The sequence below is a fragment of the Rhinoraja longicauda genome, chromosome 5 (genome assembly GCF_053455715.1).
Source record: "Rhinoraja longicauda isolate Sanriku21f chromosome 5, sRhiLon1.1, whole genome shotgun sequence".
NCBI lineage: Eukaryota > Metazoa > Chordata > Chondrichthyes > Rajiformes > Arhynchobatidae > Rhinoraja > Rhinoraja longicauda.
Genome location: NC_135957.1, coordinates 28,030,125 through 28,051,824, shown reverse-complemented (window position 1 = coordinate 28,051,824; position 21,700 = coordinate 28,030,125). Strand labels below are relative to the sequence as shown.

At 41.1% G+C, this 21,700-nt stretch overlaps 1 protein-coding gene across 1 annotated transcript in view; it reads right to left on the bottom strand.

Moving 5' to 3' along the window:
- The window catches only part of sntg2 (syntrophin, gamma 2), a 307,771-nt gene that overhangs the window by 36,444 nt on the left and 249,627 nt on the right, over positions 1–21,700 (bottom strand). The window contains exons 10-12 of the mRNA XM_078400085.1: positions 20,194–20,323; positions 13,750–13,788; positions 11,873–11,989 (exon numbers count right to left, since the gene is read on the bottom strand). Coding sequence (XP_078256211.1) covers positions 11,873–11,989; positions 13,750–13,788; positions 20,194–20,323 — 286 coding nt within the window. The remainder of the gene's footprint in view (positions 1–11,872; positions 11,990–13,749; positions 13,789–20,193; positions 20,324–21,700) is intronic.

Genomic DNA, 21,700 nt, shown 5'->3' with positions numbered 1-21,700 from the left:
CTTAACCTACCTGGTCTCCCGGTGCTCAGCACTTTAACTCCCCCTCCCATTCCCAATCTGACCTTTCTGTTCTGGGCCTCCTCCATTGTCAGAGTGAGGCCCAGCGCAAATTGGAGTAACAGCACCTCATATTTCGCTTGGGTGGTTTACACCCCAGCGCTATGAACATTGACTTCTCTAACTTCAGATAGTCCCTGCTTTCCCTCTCTATCCCCTCCCCCTAGCCAGTTCTCCCACTTGTCTTCCTGTCTCGGACTACATCCTTTATCCCACCCCCTCCCCCGACACCAGTCTGAAGTAAGGTCTCGACCCGAAACGTCACCCATGTTTATTTACTAAGATACCTACGCTGTAGATACTCATTTGTCCGCAGCTTTAATAAGGAGATGCCTTTGGGAGAAAGGTAAAGGCTTGGAAATATTCAGGCTAACGAACTTAATGTTATAGGGCTGATTTTGTAATTCACATTAATTTACCTTTGAACCAGCCTGCAGCTTAGAACTAAATCCACACCAAATAAAATGCATGTGAGTTTCTTTTGGTTTATTTGACTCGTTGGGAGTGTTTCTTTTTTTCTCCCTCCACAGATACTTCCAACATTCTGAACATTTCCAGAAATGTCTTAAATCATTAACATTTAAAAAACATAGATGGGCACATGATTAAATAAAGGGCAGTGTATGTAAAGTCAGTAAAATTACAAAAAGATAACGCAGCTATGCCTGAGTCCTTCATGAACAAATAGAAACACATCCTCATTGGTAGTGGTTGCATTCTTGTGGTCAAAAGACACAGATAAGGCAGAATGTTATGGGATTTGCTGTCAATTCCAGCATTGCTGACTAGCTGTTCTACAACAATCTCCAAATTGCCTTCCAGGATAGGACAGGCTGCAGATGGAACCCCCAGCAGCTATCCTGAGGAAATCTCCTCCCTGATGCTACACCAGGTTATGGCTGGCACCGAATCTAAGTCCGCTCATTGCACTCCTGATTGAATGTTTGGGAGAAAAGCAAGTTATATTTTTATATTATTTGAGTTTATATTAATTTGTTTTTTACAGAAGACAGTGGAGGTCAATTCCCTGGATGAATTTAGAAGAGAATTGGATAGAGCTCTAGGGGCTAGTGGAATCAAGGGACATGGGGAGAAGGCAGGCACACGTTACTGATTGTGGATGATCACCCACGATCACAATGAATGGCGGTGCTGGCTCGAAGGGCCAAATGGCCTCCTCTTGCACCTATTTTCTATGTTTCTGTTTAAATGGAATAGTTGTGAGGATCACTAAAGCTGTGCAGCATGGAACACTATTTGGCATCAATATTTTGTGCTGGGATTGTTCAGGCCTGTCCACGTGCACCAATTGCAGTGCACCAGACCTGACTAAATGATACCTCACTATTCTATGAGTCTTTGACAGACCTTTGTATTGATCCGAGGATCATACATTCTCGGCCATGGAGATGATTGAGAGCTTCCTGTAGCTAGGTGTAAATATCACTAACAATTTGACCTAGTCCATGGGATTATCTTTAATCCGATTTTACTTTGCACTAAACGTTATTCCCTTTGTCCTGTATCTGTACACTGTGGACAGCTTGATTGTAATCATGTACAGTTTTTTTGCTGACTGGGTCACACTCAACAAAAAAAGCTTTTCACTGTATCTTGGTACATGTGACAATAAACTATTAAACTAAGCTATCCCTAGCTAGGAAAGTACACCGATACCTCCACTTCCTCAGAGGCATAGAAAATTGTGTGTCCCCAATAACTCTTATCAACTTCCACAAGTGTATCATGGAATGCATCCTATCTGGAGTTATCACAATTTGGTGTGACAACTGGTCTATCATAGACTGCAAGAAACTACAGAGTGTCATGGGCGCTACCCAATCCATTATGCAAACCAACTTCCATGCATTGACTTATCTACACTTCACACTGCCTAGGAAAAAAATAGGTAACATTATGAAGGATCATTCATACTCTGGCCATTCCCTCTTCTCCTTCTCCCATCAGGGAGAAGATACAAAAGCTGGGAAGCACATACCACCAGATTCAAGAACAGCTTCTTCACTGCTGTTATCAGACCCTTGAACAGACCTCTCATATGCCTTGGATGTAATCATGATCGTCAAATGCAACTTGTTGTGGCCTGCACCATTTCTGCAGCTGTATCACTATATTTTGAACTCTGTTTATTTTTTGTTTTGCACCACCAGTTGTACGCAAAACAAAGTTTTACATCGCATCTCGGAAGACCTGACAGTAATAAACCAATACCAATACATTACTTCAGTGTCTTGGGTATGTCTGTTGTTGTGACCATCTGATCCATGTGGACATGTTGTGATTTTCAATGCGATATGAATATCTTTTTGGAGGACATTTGCAAGGCCTTTGACAATGTACTGTTTGGTGGGTTGACCCGGAAGATTAGATCACATGGGATCCAAGGCAAGCTAGCCATTGGATACAAAATTGGCTTAAAGGTCGGAGATGCGTGGCTGTGGTAGGGGATTGTTTTACAGACTGGAGGACTGTATTAAGCGGTGTGCCACAGAGATTGGTGCTGGCTGAAATGTTGTTAATCTATATACTAAAACTCTCGTTTGTTTGTTTGTTTGTTCGTTCCTGAACTACTGCCAAAACAGTGCACGATAGCGCGACAATTGTAGGCCCACCTTACTCACCGTCATCTCTTTGGTGCTATTAGAAGAAGTTTCATTGAAATCAGTGTTATATTTTTAAATGTATTCACATTTTAAAGTTTAAATCTATCTCCTAGGGAGGGAGGGAGGGGGGAGGGAGGGAGGGAGGGAGGGAGGGGGAGAGGGAGGGGAGGAGGGAGGATAAAGGGGGATTGAGGGGATGGAGTGGGGGGGGAGGGGAAGGAGGGGTGAGGAGAGACAGGAGGGGAGGATGGAGGGAGGAAGGGAAGAAGGGGGTGAGGGAGGGAGAGGGGGAGTGGGGGAGGAGAGAGTGCTGCACCCAATGCAGGAGAGGTTTGGGCCCAACGGGTCCACTTGGTCTAGTTCTTTATATTCATGACTTGAGGCGGCAAGTCGAGTTCGCTGTCATGTACACAGGTACAGTGATGTGTAGGTGCAATGAAACCTTGCTTGCAACAGTATCACAGGCACGTAGACTCAGACAACACACAAAAACAAAATATATATATAAATTATACAAAATTAAATGCAAACTCTAGAAAAAAGACTGCAAAAAAAAGACATTAGCCTAAAAATACATTCTAAAAAAAGTCCATGGCAGTGCAAGAGATGGTCCATAATATTCTGTGCCAAGGTTAAATTAGGATTATGCAGGTCAGTTCAAAAACCTGATAATTGTGGCTTCTTGTGTGACAATAGACAATAGGTGCAGGAGGAGGCCATTCGGCCCTTCGAGCCAGCACCGCCATTCAATGTGATCATGGCTGATCATTCTCATTCAGTACCCCGTTCCTGCCTTCTCCCCATACCCCCTGACTCCGCTATCCTTAAGAGCTCTATTCAGTGACACTGAATTGACAGTTTTCAGCAATACAGATCTAGTCCCCAGCAGATTACGAATCTCCTGGATTATCCAGGGCTTCTGGTTGGGGAAGATTCGGAATGTTTCCATAGTTCACTTGTGCACACATTTCTTTATGAGAACTCTGTGGGGACAGTGGTATATTTATTCAGGTCCACTGATAAATCCTTGAAAGTGGCACAATCGACTGATTTAAAGCTGTCCCGGTCCTGGAACTGCTTCTCTGCCTCTCCCGACCAGCACTTTGTTGTCCCCTTCACAGGTGCCGCACTCTTCGGTTTCTGTCGTTCAGCAGGAAAAAGAAGCACAGCCAAGTGATCAGATTTTCCATTGTGTGGTATACGGAGTGAGCGGAAGGTATGGCTTATGGTGGTGGAGCCGTGGTCAAATGGAAATTAAGGTGATGGTAGTTCAGCAGATACTTCTTCAAGCTAAGCAGGATGAAGTCCTCAGCGATGATATGGCAGGCATACTGTTTTGTGCCTGTTGATTGGGGTGCTACATTTTCCAAGTGCTAGCTTGGCGTCTGTCTAAGGCGGGCCGTAGACTGCAGTCAGGATGATGATGGAGAACTCCCTTTGTAGGTAGAATGGTTGGCAATAAGCCGCCAGATGTTCCAAGTTGAGGGAAGAGGAGCGGGCCAAGCCCACCACGTCTGAGCACCATCTCTTCCTTTTTCTGATACCGCAGTCAGTGGATGGAAAATCCTTCCAGCTAGAGCTCCACATCCAAAGAGTTGGGGTGTGCCATGTCTCTATGAAACGGAACACACAGCAGTCCCTCATGTCCCTCTGTTATATCAGTCTTGCTCTTAGGTGTCTGAACCATGGATAGTAAGTTTGCAGAGAACACTAAAATTGGTGGTATAGTGGACAGTGAAGAAGGTTAACATAGATTACAACAGGATCTTTATCAACTGGGCCAATGGGTTGAGGAATGGCAGGTGGAGTTTAATTCTGATAAATGTGAAGGGCTGCATTTTGGTAAGACATACCTGGGCAGGACCTAAACAACAAATGGTTGGGCCTCGGGAATTATTGCAGAACAGGGCGACCTACGGGTGCAGGCACATAGTTCTATGCAGGTGGCTACACAGTTGGATAGAGTAGTGAGAAAGGAGTTTGACATGCATGCCTTCATCGGATAAGGAAATGAATACAGGAGTTGGAACATCACGTTATAACTGTACAAGATGTTGGTATGGCTGCATTTGGGGTATTGTATAGAGTTCTGCACACTCAGTAGTAGGAAGGATGTCATTAACTGCAAAAGGTGCATAAAAGATTTAGAAGGATGTTATCAGGTTTGGAAGGTTTGAGTTATAAGGAAAGTTGGAAGGAAAGGTTGGATTGGCTGGGTCTTTCTTCCCTGGAGCATATGAGGGGCTAAGATAATGGGAATAGGCACAGTCTTTCCCCAGGGTTGTGGAGTCTAAAACTAGAGGGCATAGGTTTAAGGTGAGAGGTGAAAGATTTAAAAAAGATCTGTGAGGCACCTTTTTCATACAGTCGGTGGTGTATACATAGAACGAATTGCTAGAGGAAGTAGAGGAGTGTACACTTAAGATATTTAAAAACAGTTGGACGGGTACATGGATAAGAAAAGTTTGGAGAGATATGGGCCTGTGCAGACCCAGTGCAGATCAATAAATGTTTGATGCCAGTACACAACATAGAAATCTCAAATGAATGCATAGTAAACTGTGATCCATTGTTGGATGATAAATGTTTTCTGTGCAATAAAGACCCAGCTCAGCTTTTCAATGGTCATTCAGCTGTTGTACAAGCACTCACATGGTCGATTTCAATCCGTGTTGCATGTGCTCGATGAGGATGAGGAATTAATCACTCTTCCTATGGAAAAAATTCAATGCACACTCGTTGTAATGGTCAAGTCATTTATTTCCCTTGGTCATAACTATGACTTAAGTGGTATTGTAATGTGCCTTGCTTTAGGAACAAACATTTATGTTCTTATTTTGGTGTAGAATACTATTATATCTGTAGCTGGCACAGGACTGAATTGCTTAACAATCTTGGCTGCCAGTAGCTACAATCTTGGATGCCAATACGAGATGGCTTTGTGTGCCCAGCAGATTTGACGAGAATTTTTCATCTCTTAGGTACAGGTTGATCGCTCGTCGGCGTGGACTCAGTGGGCCAAAGGGCCTGTTTCTTTGCTGTATCTCTAAAGTCTAAATGTCTAAAACTGGTGCAAAACCTGTCCTAGAGTGCGCAAATTAAAAAGTCTCCAAGGTTACATTACTTTCTTAGGTCTTTAGACGATGAAAATGTTTCTTCCAGCTTTTGATTGTGTGTGTCCAATTTATAACTCTCTGTAATATCACACATTTGCAGTATTCCTCTAGTTTTCAAAATATCTCTGTAAAAAGATATTTGTAGTTTTATGTGTGTCTATTTTGGCACGGTGGCGCAGCAGTAGAATTGCTGCCTTACAGCGAATGCAGCGCCGGAGACTCAGGTTCGATCCTGACTATGGGCGCCGTCTGTACGGAGTTAGTTCGTTCTCCCCGTGACCTGCGTGGGTTTTCTCCGAGATCTTCGGTTTTCTCCCACACTCCAAAGACGTACAGGTATGTAGGTTAATTGACTGGGTAAATGTACAAATTGTCCCTAGTGTGTGTAGGATAGTGTTAATGTGTGGGGATCGCTGGGCGGCGCGGACTCGGTGGGCTGAAGGGCCTGTTTCCGCGCTGTATCTCTAAAAAAAATCTAAATCTAGTCAGTTAATGAGTGTGCAATACACTTTGTGGCTGATGTCCATTAGTAAATTTGCTTTTCATCCCTTCTCGGTGTTCAATGCCTGCACATTGAGTACAGAATTTAATGGTCTTCATTAATTTTATTCTAAAAATCAATTGGTGATACTTTGAACTGTGCCATTGTGTTGCAGTCTGAAGCAGCTGCCTGGGATTCTTCTCCAATATTTAATCTGAGCCACGGGATCCATGTTAACGGACTCGCAAGTAGTTGGGAGATTAAACCTTCAAGGTCCATTCATGGTCATATTTTGATATTTATTCTTGAAACTGCAGAATTTTGTAGGCCCTGTGAGGTAAGACGGTTGCATTCAAATGAAGGTCAGATCCTTCTCTCCCAATTCCTTTTCATTTTCTTCTGAATTTTCTATCTTTGTCATTAATTTTAATGTATTTAAGAAGCTTGGACACTACCGCACTGTGGTTAAATTCTACTCCCGACAGTTACAAGGCATGGACGCATTGAGCAAAGGTGCTTATTGTGGCAGCCAGGAATGTTTAAGACTGCTTCACATAATCATATAAAATGGACCAGAGAGCCAGAGGAAAAATATCTATGGAAATATTGCAAGCTTTTAGGTTGTTTTCTTGTTTATTTATCAGTTGCTTTTGCTGTCTGTTCTATTATTTAATGAATAAACAAAGCCACAAAGGAAGGATTGCACTAATGTAGGAACTCATAACAAAGAGTCTTCTTGCGACAGATCTTTTGCACTTAGCAAGCTCTTACAAACTGCTGAATTAGGCAGCTGGTAGAGCCCTTGCCTCACGACCCCAGCAACCTGGGTTCAGTGCTGACCTCATGTGCTTAATGTGTGGACTCTGCAAGTTCTCCCCAAATTTTATCCTTAAAAATTTCAGTCAGCCCCCAGAAAGTTTATCTTAAAGGGAATGGCAAATAGAATTTGGTGGGTTTCAGCTTGCAGGTTGCACAGGCAGAAACATAACAGTAATCAAAACCCTAACAATATGCACGGATGCATGGAGATTATGTCTGGGAATACAAGGTTTGTGTTTACTATGAGTAAGCCACCTTCCAGACCATAAGGATTTCTAACTAGAGAAATAGGACCATATTATCAGAGTTTTACTGTAATCTGTTTGTTAGCTTGATGGAAAAGTATTCCCACCTTTGCATCTTTGTAAAAGCTCTGTGCCTACTTTTGTTCCCACAGGAGAGCAAGTAGGACTTTGCTTTTCTTATCCTCCTTGCTTGCAGCTTGGAGGCAGCAAAAATTAATGATCCTTCTTTAGAAATAAATAATTCCAGTAATCAAGTGCAACAAGCAGCTGCTACCTGTGCTCAGCACGATTAAAGTTCTGCCAATTCTGACGCTCAGTGTCACAGCAGGTAATTCAGCTGTCTCACAGCTCTGGTAACCTAAGTTCAATTCTAACCTCTGGTGCTGTCTGCGTGGAGTTTGCATGTTACCTCTGTGATGGCCTGGGTTTCCCTCAAGTGCTGTAATTTTCTTCCACTTACGAGACCTACTGCTTTTCAGGTTAATTGGCTACTGGGGATTATCCCTGGTGTAGATGGGAGAATCGGGTTGGACATTTTTAATAGGTTCCTGGGTAATAAGTGGGGGATGAGCTTGCTTTTTGAGTTGCCTTGGATTTGATGGACTGAATGGCTTTCTTCGTGCCAAAAAGAGAAAAAATGGAAATATGGAAAATGAAAGATTGTTTGTTGTACATTATCTCCAAACAATATTAAAATAATTACCCACGGGACAAAAATGTGAGGAATTATTGTTCTCAAGTAACGAAATGTTACTCCATAGCACTTGAGCTACTTTGATCTTTCAACAAAGGACTGTTTAAAACGTCAGTGCTCGAAGATGCTTTGAGGATCAAAGAAACTAAATGTATTTTCCCTTCCTGCCATCCACCTTTTCAATGACCAAATTGCATGAAGATATAAACCAGTTGCAATCAACACTCGTTTGTAACATGGACTTCAGGTTTGGCCTCCATTAATAAATAACGGAAGACCATTTTTAATGGACCAGGAGCATGTGGCTTCCAATTCTATCAGTACTATCTTTGTGAGGAAAACATTTTTCCATGGCATCCTTTTCTTTTCTGATTTGTTTTTTCATAGTTGTGATCATAAGGATAGTGAGTGCACAAAAAACAGCTTGATAATTTCAGAGGTTATGGGGAGAAGGCAGAAGAATGGAGTTAGGAGAGATAGATCAGCCATGATTGAATGGTGGAGTAGTCTTGATGGGCCGAATGGCCTAATGCTGCTCCTATCACTTATGATCTTAGGTATCACAAAATGCTGGAGTAACTCAGCGGGTCAGGCAGCATCTCAGGAGAGAAGGAATGGGTGACATTTCGGGTCGAGACCCTTCTTCAGACTGATCTGATGTTTTGGGTCGAGACCCTTCTTGATCTTATGATCTTGTGATAATTGTTTTTACTGAAAAGCACCTGTGCACACTATGTCCACTTCCCAATGAATTAAATGCAATTCTTCATAACTCGAATGGGGAACTTTGACTAAATCTATGAAATTCCAGAGTTGGGGCAGATTATTTTCCATGATTTTAGTTGATTATTTTAGAGGGTGTAAATTCTCTAATATTTTCAATGCTCACAAGTTAGTATCTTGATGGAAAATGAAGAGAAGGGGGCAGATAAAGGGATATGTTTTGACTGTGATGAATAAGATGATAGATTTTTAGATATGTTGTTCCGTTACCCGAGTAATATTTCTGAAAATGCTGAGATGCACTGTGAATTGAGAAGGAGAAAACCCACAGCACTCTCTCTGCTGATTATCATCAAGTTCAGACCACCTTACAATCAATAATTGCTGGTTTCAGCAAAGGAAATGGTACTTAAATGTTGAAGGTTTTTAGAAAAGACAGATTTTTTTTTTTAGTTAAACCATAACCTATCTATTAGGTTTGGATTTATTTCCAGTGTCAGCCAATGTTAGGATTAGGTGTTAATTCATATGCATACCAACCTAAAAACAATGTAATTTTGCCAGTAAATTTTGCACTCAATAACTAAAATAGATTTTAAATGAAATCAGATCTAAACAAAACTAAATAAAGTGTAAGCAATTAATTCAAAAATAATGCAATTAAAGAAGAAAAAATATTCCATTATCCTTAATAATTACCTTTGAGATGCTTTGGCTGATTTGCAACTTCAGACCTTGGACTAACCCACATGGCACATGTATTGTTCTGGCAAACAATTAGCTTTAAGTTTCCCAATATTGTTCAAGCTGTTCCACAGTCGTTTTGAGGAATAATCAAACCTGATTGCTTTGCTTTTTCAGTTGAAACACCACCATCCAAGAAGCTAAGACAAACTCCGTGATTTGTTGGATTGCCAAGTTTCCCTCACTTTCCACAATAAGTGAGGAACATAATATCTGAAAATCCTAATGTCTGTGACAATGCTAATTGAAAAGTTTCAAAGAAATCTTATTATGTTCCTCCATATAATTATAATGTAAAGGGCATTAACCTTCATGTAAAATTAATCGAAAGGACATTAACCTTTATATATCAGGTTTCGTGTATGATGTATGAAATAGTTCACATTGAACCATCACCAGCAGCAAGCACAGAATAACACAATAGAGTAGAACTTCTTCATTAGGGAGTCATTAAGACCTTCTTAGATCTTACTAATGGCCCAGGTCACGCTGGAATAGGCTCACTGGCTATACTCACTGTTCACATTACTCTTTGCTCCAGACCCATGTGGCCTTTATCCTTATGGGCAATCTTGCTGGATTAGGCCATCCTGGAGATGAGAAGGCAGAGCAGCCCTCTCTTTTATGAGCAAATTTATTATGAAGTTCAAACTTAATATCATGCAACATTTATAATTTAGTTCAACTTATAAATGTGAGGTTATTCACTATAAATGTGAGGTTATCCACTATAAATGTGAGGTTATCTACCATAAATGTGAGGTTCTCCACTTTGGTGGCAAGAACAGGAAGCAGACTATTATCTGAATGGTGGCCGATTAGGAAAAGGGGAGATGCAACGAGACCTGGGTGTCGTGGTACACCAGTCATTGAAAGTAGCATGCAGGTGCAGCAGGCAGTGAAGAAAGCGAATGGTATGTTGGCATTCATAGCGAGAGGATTTGAGTATAGGAGCAGGGAGGTTCTGCTGCAGTTGTACAGGGCATTGGTGAGACCACACCTGGAGTATTGCGTACAGTTTTGGTCTCCTAATCTGAGGAAAGACATTCTTGCCATAGAGGGAGTACAGAGAAGGTTCACCAGATTGATTCCTGGGATGGCAGGACTTTCATATGAAGAAAGACTGGATAGACTCGGCTTGTAAGCGCTGGAGTTTAGAAGATTGAGGGGGGATTTTATAGAAACTTACAAAATTCTTAAGGGGTTGGACAGGCTAGATGCAGGAAGATTGTTCCCGATGTTGGGGAAGTCCAGAACAAGGCGTCACAGTTTAAGGATAAGGGGGAAGTCTTTTAGGACCGAGATGAGAAAGTTTTTTTCACACAGAGAGTGGTGAATCTGTGGAATTCTCTGCCACAGAAGGTAGTTGAGGCCAGTTCATTGGCTATATTTAAGAGGGAGTTAGATGTGGCCCTTGTGGCTAAAGGGATCAGGGGGTATGGAGAGAAGGCAGGTACAGGATACTGAGTTGGATGATCAGCCATGATCATATTGAATAGCGGTGCAGGCTCGAAGGGCCGAATGGCCTACTCCTGCACCTATTTTCTATGTTTCCATGTTTCTATCATAAGAACTTCAAAATTTGTAATAATGTGCAAAATTCTCTATTATAAATTATTTCTGCATCTGCCTGATTATATATTAGCGCATGGGCTCTAGGTAAATATTATTGGCCCAAATCGGTGGGCATCAAGAAGTCCCGCCAACAACACCCCTCTTGATTTATTTCCTTTAATATATAAGGAGGATGTAGAAATAATTTATAATGGAAACATTTGCATTTAGAAATGTTACACATTTAGAAGTTGTCATGCTAATATGCAATAAATTCTGAATTTTGCACCATAATAAGTTTGAACATCAAATACATTTCCTCTTAAAATAGCAATTTTGGTTTAAAGACAATCGATGCAGTTTAACATTTAATCCATTAAATTCTGTCATAGAAACATGATAGTACATTTAATAACAACTTGATCTGGAGTTTGTGATCAGCTTTGAAGCAAAACCTTTAATTTTAGAAACAAGGGTTGAAGCTTGCATCTCATGAGATGAAATAAGTCCAGCGTATATGTTGCTTACAAAAGCATTGTCATTCCATACTGAGGAATACTGAGACTGTCCAGCCAATACTTCAATAATTAATTGCATACGGTATGATACTTTCTGCACTTTCAAGTGTCTGGAAATGGTCTTAAATCTATGAAAATGTGGTGGGAAATGTGATTACATTAGGTATATGTTAATTCAAAACCATATGTAGGTTTTGTGTTATTTGATTTAAAGAAGCACTTAAGTAAAATATGAACAAAAACATTACATTTCTTTCATAACAGGCAAAATGTTATTAAAAGGCGATTGACTCTTACCGGTGGAGCGTTGAAAATGTGAAGCGATGAACCTTTCAGTCCCAGAAACTTGTACTTGTAAAGCTGATTGGAATCAGATCCTAGCAGCCTCTCACTCACCCACCCCATGTGGATTATCTGCAGAGGAAAACCTTAGGAAATTGAAAAATCAATCCTCAAAATCAAAACACTCCTTTTTCATGATTCCTGCACACAAAGCCATTAATTTTATAATGAAACTTCAACGACTCTGTGACAAGTATAATATCTAAATCAGCCAGGAAATCCAGAAGTGGTTTTATTTAGACATCCACTCTTAAAACTTTTTCTGAGTAGAATTATGGGGATTTAATTTCAATTTGGAATAACAGCTACGATGGCCTAAAAGTAGCAACTAGGATACACCAAGCATGTCCAAAATATCCATCAGTCTAAAATATGGGAGCATCCAGTCCATGGGTGCAGTAATGCAAATCCAATGTCACCTTAGTTGTGAACTTTCTCCCAGCATAGAAATAAACAGCAGCAACTTTATAATAACAATAAGCTTCTGATCAAAAAGTATGTCAATAACATTGTATTAACATAGGATTTGCTTGTCTTCTCTCTCTGTTCTAAACTGAGATTGTAGAAACTGCCACAAAAAAACTGATCAATGGTTGAAGTTTTATCCCCGCCCTGTGCTGCAGGCTAACGTTTTTAGTTGCGATTAACATTTATTATTTGCTTCCTCTTTAAATAGACTGCAGACATGTTTATCTTTGAAAGAGAGTGAGTTATATTTCTGATCTACCTTGTTGCAGCATTGCACGTTTTTTTAATCTGCACTTTCTCCAGAGCTGTAACAGTATATGCTACACTCTTTTTCTTTTCTCTTTTTGCACAACCTATTGCACTCATAAGTGGAGGATAGACACAAAGTGTAGGAGTCACCCAGCGGATCAGGCAGCATCTTTGGATAAAAAGGATGGGTCGGAACTCTTCTTCAGACTGAAAGTAGGGGGGAGGGGGCGGGTGAGTGAGACTAGAGGTAGGAAAAGGCCAGAACAAATCAGGGAGCAGTAGGAATCACAGAGGGGGAGCAGTAAGAGAGGGTCTCATGGAACTCCTGTTGGAGAGAGTGGAGAACTTCTTCAAAGTAGGCATACCTTGAGGAGATTTTGTGTTCATGGGAAAATAGTTAGGCATGGACATGGTGCTGCCCTCCCTAGTAGGTGTCATTTGCCTAACATCCTCCCCTTCTTGCCTGGTTCCACTTATCACCTACCAGCCTCAGCCCCATACCACCCTCATACTGTTATACACTGGAAGCCTTCCGTCTTCCCTTTCAGTCCTGATGCAGGGTCTCATCATGAAACACCTTCTCCCTTTTTGATTTTCTGAGTTTTTCCAGTATTCTGTTTTTCATTTGGATTTAACTCTGGTAACAGCAATAAAGGTGCAGATGCAAAATTGACATACCTGTATCAAAGGTAGAGTTCACATGGGAAAGCACCACCTTTGCCTTCACAAAGTTAGAATTAATGCTACGTTGAATGAGTAAAACTGGGCAGAGGGATTGCAAGCATAGGCAATAAGAAAACAATCACATTTAAACCTCCCAGTGAAATGAAGCTAATTAAAATAGAATGATGTGGGAGATCTCACTGGATTGGAGATTGGAATTTTGTGAGATTGTAACATTAGAAAATGAAAGCTGGTTCAGAATGTCTCAAAAAACTTTGTACTAGAATGTCCAACAAACTATACATTTATGGAAGCCAACCTCTATTAAGTAGCTCAGTAACATTCTTTTTTTACCTATGTTTTCATTTGCTTTATTTATTCTTTCTTTGTCATTTGCAAGAAAATACATTTTTTTAATTAATATATAATTCCTACACAGAAAGAGATCCTACCTGGTCATTTGGAGAACAGCATTTATTTGCCATTTTCATCTGTACAATTTTAAAAAAAAGATCGTTAAAATTAGTTGTTCATTCTTCTTATTTCTTTGGTGTCCTTAATTCTTCATAATTCCAAACTTTTATACTTGATAAATTTGTAAGTTATAAAATTGCAGTTTTAACCATAGGTAAAAATACCTAATCTATTTTTAAGTTTGGAAGAGAGTGGGCTAATTAAGGACAGTCAGCATGGCTTTGTCCGTGGTAGGCCATGTCTTCTAAATTTGATTCTGTTTTTTGAGGAGGTGAAGGTGGTGATCGATGAGGGTAGGATAATGCATGATGTCAGTAACGGACTGTTCCAGATGCTACAGTCAGGCAAACGCCTCCGCTGTCACGCTGTGAAAACGGAGAGGATGAGATGGAGTTGACAGGACTGTCAGCTTTTATAACTCCAGGGACTAAATTTTTGTCTACACTATAGTAACTTATTAATTTTATTTATATGCTGTAACTGTAATTCTTTTTTGTGCACAATCCGCAGGCATTGCCACTTTCATTTCACTGCACATCGTGTATGTGTATGTGACAAATAAACTTGACTTGACTTGATGTCTACATGGATTTTAGAAAGGCATTTGATAAAGTCCCTCATGGTAGGGTTAATCCATAAGATAAAGATGCATGGGATCCATAGTGACATGATTGTTTTGATTCAGAATTGGCTTCTATAGTTTTTTGCAGGATTTTTAGCCAGGTTGCTCTGTCTTTTGGGCTTTTTTGTTTAAAATGCTAAACTTCACACTGGGAGTTCAGTTGGAAGTTTAATGTACAATAACCTTGGTAAAACAAATAAATAAACATATTCTTATATGGCAAGAAATTGCTTTCTCTCGGTGTTTAAGCCTTTGTATTTTTATTTTTAACTTCCAGAAGATGCAGGAAGTTAATATTCAGGCACTGCAAGCTATCAGGAATGCAAATATCAAGAATGCTGTGTGGTTTATTAAAAGTGGCTTTTAATATAAAGGAATGGAAGAGGAAGCTAGTCATGCTCCAATTGTACAGAGCAATGGTGCGGCCAAAGCTAGAGTCCTTTGTTCAGATTTGTTCTTTACATCTAAAGAAAGGTATATTTGCCTTGAAGGTTTTGTAGCTTTGACGCACAATGCTACATCAAGGAAAGACTTTGAGAAGGTTTGGAATAAGATCGGCCTACCCTCAGTGGAGCTTAGATTGAGGAGAGATTCATTGAATTATATAACATTCTGAAAGACAAGTGTTGCAAGGTTGTATTTTTTTGCTGTGGAGAAATTAAACCAGAGTCTCTAGACAAAAGTTTGAGTTTGTGTGGAAGATAAGATTTATTTGGTTCAGAAAGTTGCAAAACTTTGGAAATTTCCACCAGAGTGCTGTGGATGCTCATTGCATATGTTCAATACAAAGATTTATAGGTTATTAGTTACAGCAATTATGTGAATCGTAATGAATGGTCAAGCCGATCAAAAGAGTAAATGCATCGTATTCCCTTTTTTTGCTTTGTGCACATCTTTTCCGCACAAGCTAATTTTTTTAGCAAAAATATAATGAACAGTGTAGGAAAGATAAATAAAATCTTGAAAGAAATTAAGTGAAAGCAAAGCACAAATATATAATCATGTGAACTAATAGATTTGATAAAAGGCAAACTGTAAACAGAGGTAAAAAGAGAAAGTGGTCAGATGGTCAGATGCGGCAAAAAAGTGGGAGATTTTAGCTTTTTCCATTTATCATCTGCAAGGTGCAGCTCCACAAAGCTTGTTCAATACTATTTCAGACATGCATCACTTAAAAAAATATATTATCTAATGTTAATGACCAAAGATGTTTTTTGAGCAATGTTTCATTATTTGATTTTTCATTGTAGAAATTATTGTTTTCAGAAGGTACAGGAATGTCGAAGAGTATAGAGCATTTGATGTGGCATACATGGATTTTATCAATGCATTTTAGTTGAGTCTTGATTAGCAGATTCACCAAGAAGATGAAAGTCTGATCCAAGAGGTGCTGAAAGTTGGATAAGAGATTAATTGAATAAAACACAAAGCATTGGTGGAACTCAGTGGGTTAGGCAGCATCTGTCGAAGGAATTGACCGATAGTGTTTCAGGTCAGGACTTATTTTAGTCAGATGCTGCCCGGCCTGCTGAGTTCTAACACTGTGTTTTGCATTGGGTTTCACAATCTGCAGCTTCTTGTGTCTCCATTAAAAATGTACTAATTGTCAGAAAAAACAAGTGTTGGGTTCACAAACAAGAGTTTTGCTGACAATACAAACAATGGTACAGTGGTTGATAGTGAGAAAGCGAGTTCTAGGATGATGCAGTGAGAACAAAAAATGGGTGCTTGATCATTGTCCATAGAGGGTCAAAGGCCTGCTTCAGTGTTACAAATCACTCTGACACAAGATACAAAGGTTGCTGAGGTGGACACAAATATGCCAAATGTTATTAAGTTCCGAAAAATGCTTTTGGGAGGACAAACAGGCAAGGGAATACAATTTTACCTCCTCTTCCCATTCCCCTACTGACCTTTCTGTCCTTGGCCATATTTATTGCCGGAATGAGACCACATGCAAAATGGAGGCAAGCACCTCCTATTCCACTTGGGTAGCTTACAACCGAATGGTATGAACATTGAATTCTCTAATTTTAATTAAACTCCCCACCGCATTTTTTCCCCCTCACCTGTGGCCCAGCCAGGTGAGCACCCATTTCTCCCACTATCCCGCCTCTCCCTCTTTCATTCTCCCTGTCCTCTTTCACCTATATTAATAGACAATAGACAATAGGTGCAGGAGTAGGCCATTCAGCCCTTCAAGCCAGCACCGCCATTCAATGCGATCATGGCTGATCACTCTCAATCAGTACCCCGTTCCTGCCTTCTCCCCATACCCCCTCACTCCGCTATCCTTAAGAGCTCTATCCAGCTCTCTCTTGAAAGCATCCAACGAACTGGCCTCCACTGCCTTCTGAGGCAGAGAATTCCACACCTTCACCACTCTCTGACTGAAAAAGTTCTTCCTCATCTCCGTTCTAAATGGCCTACCCCTTATTCTTAAACTGTGGCCCCTTGTTCTGGACTCCCCCAACATTGGGAACATGTTTCCTGCCTCTAATGTGTCCAATCCCCTAATTATCTTATATGTTTCAATAAGATCCCCCCTCATCCTTCTAAATTCCAGTGTATACAAGCCCAATCGCTCCAGCCTTTCAACATACGACAGTCCCGCCATTCCGGGAATTAACCTAGTGAACCTACGCTGCACGCCCTCCATAGCAAGAATATCCTTCCTCAAATTTGGAGACCAAAACTGCACACAGTACTCCAGGTGCGGTCTCACCAGGACCCGGTACAACTGTAGAAGGACCTCTTTGCTCCTATACTCAACTCCTCTTGTTACGAAGGCCAACATTCCATTGGCTTTCTTCACTGCCTGCTGTACCTGCATGCTTCCTTTCATTGACTGATGCACTAGGACACCCAGATCTCGTTGAACTCCCCCTCCTCCTAACTTGACACCATTCAGATAATAATCTGCCTTTCTATTCTTACTTCCAAAGTGAATAACCTCACACTTATCTACATTAAACTGCATCTGCCATGTATGCGCCCACTCACACAACCTGTCCAAGTCACCCTGCAGCCTTATTGCATCTTCCTCACAATTCACACTACCCCCCAGCTTAGTATCATCTGCAAATTTGCTAATGGTACTTTTAATCTCTTCGTCTAAGTCATTAATGTATATTGTAAATAGCTGGGGTCCCAGCACCGAACCTTGCGGTACCCCACTGGTCACTGCCTGCCATTCCGAAAGGGCCCCATTTATCCCCACTCTTTGCTTTCTGTCTGTCAACCAATTTTCTATCCATGTCAGTACCCTACCCCCAATACCATGTGCCCTAATTTTGCCCACTAATCTCCTATGTGGGACCTTGTCGAAGGCTTTCTGAAAGTCGAGGTACACCACATCCACTGACTCTCCCCCGTCAATTTTCCTAGTTACATCCTCAAAAAATTCCAGTAGATTTGTCAAGCATGATTTCCCCTTCGTAAATCCATGCTGACTCGGAATGATCCCGTTACTGCTATCCAAATGCTCAGCAATTTCGTCTTTTATAATTGACTCCAGCATCTTCCCCACCACTGATGTCAGACTAACTGGTCTATAATTACCCGTTTTCTCTCTCCCTCCTTTCTTAAAAAGTGGGATAACATTTGCTATCCTCCAACCCACAGGAACTGATCCTGAATCTATAGAACATTGAAAAATGATCTCCAATGCTTCCACTATTTCTAGAGCCACCTCCTTAAGTACCCTGGGATGCAGACCATCAGGCCCTGGGGATTTATCAGCCTTCAGTCCCATCAGTCTACCCAAAACCATTTCCTGCCTAATGTGGATTTCCTTCAGTTCCTCTATCACCCTAGGTTCTCCGGCCCCTAGAACATTTGGGAGATTAAGTGTATATCCTCCTCTGGCTTTACATTTCACTCCTCTTCTCTCCTCATCTGACATCTTTTACCTCTTTTTCATCTCTTGGCTTTGACCGTCCATCTGCCAATCCACCCCCCTCACCTATATTGTTGATTCGTTATATTTACCCATCACATGCCCGGCTTTAACTGTCCCCACCTCTTTTCCAACTTTATTCCCCACCCCCCCCCACCACCACAATCAGTCTGAAGATGTGCCCCATCCCAAAATGTCGCCTATCCATGTCCCCCAGAGATGCTACCTGATCCACTGAATTATTTTTTTATTTGTAAACCAACTTCTACGGTTCATTATGTTTCCACTAGACGAAGGGAAGTACAGATGTGACGTGGAACTCTCCACGTCAGGGTTACTTTCTTAGGAACATGGAGACGGTGGGGAGATTTGATTGGCGCATAAAAGAAAGAGACTAGATAGACTAAACAAAATAACTATTTTACCCCGTTGAGGAGTTGGTAATGAGGGGATCGTAGAATTACATTTTTTCATATTTTTTTCATATATTTTTTTCATATTTCAGATACAGCGCGGAAACAGGCCTTTTCGGCCCACCAAGTCCGCGCCGCCCAGCGATCCCCGCACATTAACACTATCCTACACACACTAGGGACAATTTTTTACATTTACCCAGTCAATTAACCTACATACCTGTACGTCTTTGAGTGTGGGAGGAAACCGAAGATCTCGGAGAAAACCCACGCAGGTCACGGGGAGAACGTACAAATTCCTTACAGTACAGCACCTGTAGTCAGGATCGAACCTGAGTCTCCGGCGCTGCATTCGCTGTAAAGCAGCAACTCTACCGTTGCGCCACCGTGCCGCCCATTTTACAAATGTTCATTTTACAAATGGTGGGGGTCTGGAACTTGTAACCTGAGTGAAATGGGGCAAAGAAACCCCCACATAAATGTAACTGGATGATTGTTTGAAGAGACCTGAAATGTAGAGATGAAGGATTGGGAAGTGGGCTCTGTTTTTTTCATCAGCATGGTCCTTGCCTGTAAGCACCTGTGACGTCCCTTCCCACCCAAACCACCCCCTCCCCAGGTACTTTCCCCTGCAACTGCAGGAGATGCAACACCTGTCCCTTTACCTCCCCCCTCGACTCCATCCAAGGACCCCAACAGTCTTTTCAGGTGAGGCAGAGGTTCACTTGCACCTCCTCCAACCTCATCTACTGTATCCGCTGTTCCAGGTGTCAACGTCTGTACATCGGCGAGACCAAGCGCAGGCTCGGCGATCGTTTCGCTGAACACCTCCGCTCAGTCCGCCTTAACCTACCTGATCCCCCGGTTGCTCAGCACAATGACCCACCCCCCTCCCATTCACAATCTGACCTTTCTGTCCTGGGCCTCCTCCATTGGTAGAGTGAGGCCCTGCGCAAATTGGAGGATCAGCACCTCATATTCTGCTTGGGTAGCTTACATCCCAGCGGTATGAACATTGACTTCCCTAACTTCAAGTGGCCCTTGCTTTCCCTCACTCTCCATCTCCTCTCCTTCCCAGTTCTCCCATCAGTCTTACTGTGTCCAACTACATTCTATCTCTGTCCCTCCTACTCCCCTGACATCAGTCTGAAGAAGGGTCTCGACCCAAAATGTCACCCCTTTCCTTCTCTCCAGAGATGCTGCCTGTCCCGCTGAGTTACTCCAGCATTTTGTGTCTACCTATGACTTTATATGGATCTATACCAGAAATCCTGTTGATTGCTGCCGTCTATTCAGCATTGTAGACTTAAAACAAGTTCCTTAAGAAAACACATCAGGGATTCGGTGAAAGTTTAAAACTGGAAAGCCTCAAGACTAGTTTATTATGGCCAAACAGATAAGATAACTTTAATATATTAAATACCCCAGGTCACAAATTCATATCGTAACTTTATTGAGAAATATGTATTATTGATAATGAAAGGCTTACGTTTTGCAGGGTCAAATCATTGATGTTTGTTGATATTGCCCTCAGCCAGTCAGCACTCTCTTGGGCAGTGTAGAACTGGAAGATGCCAGAGCTGACTCCATCCAGCGCCACAACTTCAAAAGTGTTTGGCCTAAAGCAGGAGGAGAGAAATCTCTGAGATGCTCATCAAAGCAATCGGATATGTAATGCAGCACCTTGCTAACCCTTATTCTCCCTCGGAATCTTGCATCTTTAAGATACTCAGATCATAACAAAATTTACAAAGGAGCTGGAAACTTAATCAGAATAGTAAAACTATTTTGAATCATATATCTCAGCACACTATTCTCAAAATAGCTTATAGGCTATAACATGCATATCAATGTAGGAAACACAATTTGCTTACCACAACAAACAATTAAATAAAAGGACAAATAACAGTTAAGGTGTTTCTTGATTAGTAAAGGTGTGAAGGGTTATGGGGAGAAGGCAGGAGAATGGGGTTGAGAAGGAATGATAGTTCAGCCATGATTGAATGGTGGAGTAGACTCGACAGGCTGAATGGCCTAATTCTGCTCCTATGACTTATGAATTAATGAAAGTGCTGACCAAGGGATAAATCCAGTATTTTGTGGTCACCTTCCAATTTTCCAGCTGTATTATACACAAGTTCTACCTTACACGTGGCCTCTATAGAGTTTTTAGAACAGTTGGTGGAAAACCTAGGTTGATTTTTTTCTTCTGATCCATCCATCCTATTTCTATTTATAACCAAAGGTATTTATTCACAAAATGCTGGAGTAACTCAGCAGGTCAGGCAGCATCTCAGGAGAGAAGGAATGGGTGACGTTTCGGGTCGAGACCCTTCTTCAGACTGAGTTACTCCAGCATTTTGTGAATAAATACCTTCTTTTTGTACCAGCGTCTGCAGTTATCTTCTTATTCTATTTATAACCAGTTGTATTATCACAAATGTTGATGCTACTGTCGTTAGCTTAGGAACAAAATAATCATGGTAGAGTGCAGAGTTTACTTACCTAATGAATAATAAAATTAATCTTTTAGACTAAAATGAAAGAATAAAGTCTAAAGTTCATTATAAAGCATGAACAAATTAATAGAGCAGATTTTGCATATGCTTCTCAACAATAACTATGAAACACAAAGCAAAATAAATTTAGCAGCAGTAAGGATGGACAGATAAAACAACTTGAAACCAAAAATAAAGCAAAAGTAATGCGCTACTTGTTTATCAAACAGTGCTCAATAATTGAGTGCTTATAGATAATGAGAAATTGGAAAAAAATAGTTTGTATTTTTATACTTATTATATTATGATGCTTATTATATACTTCTACAACACTGTGGTTGTATCGGCCATTTTCTATGGAGTGGTCTGCTGGAGCAGCAGCATCTCAGTGGTGGAAGGAAAGAGACTCGACAAGCTGGTCAGGAAGGCCAGCTCTGTCCTGGGTTGCCCCCTCTACTCATTGCAGGTGGTGGGAGAGAGGAGGATGATGGCAAAACT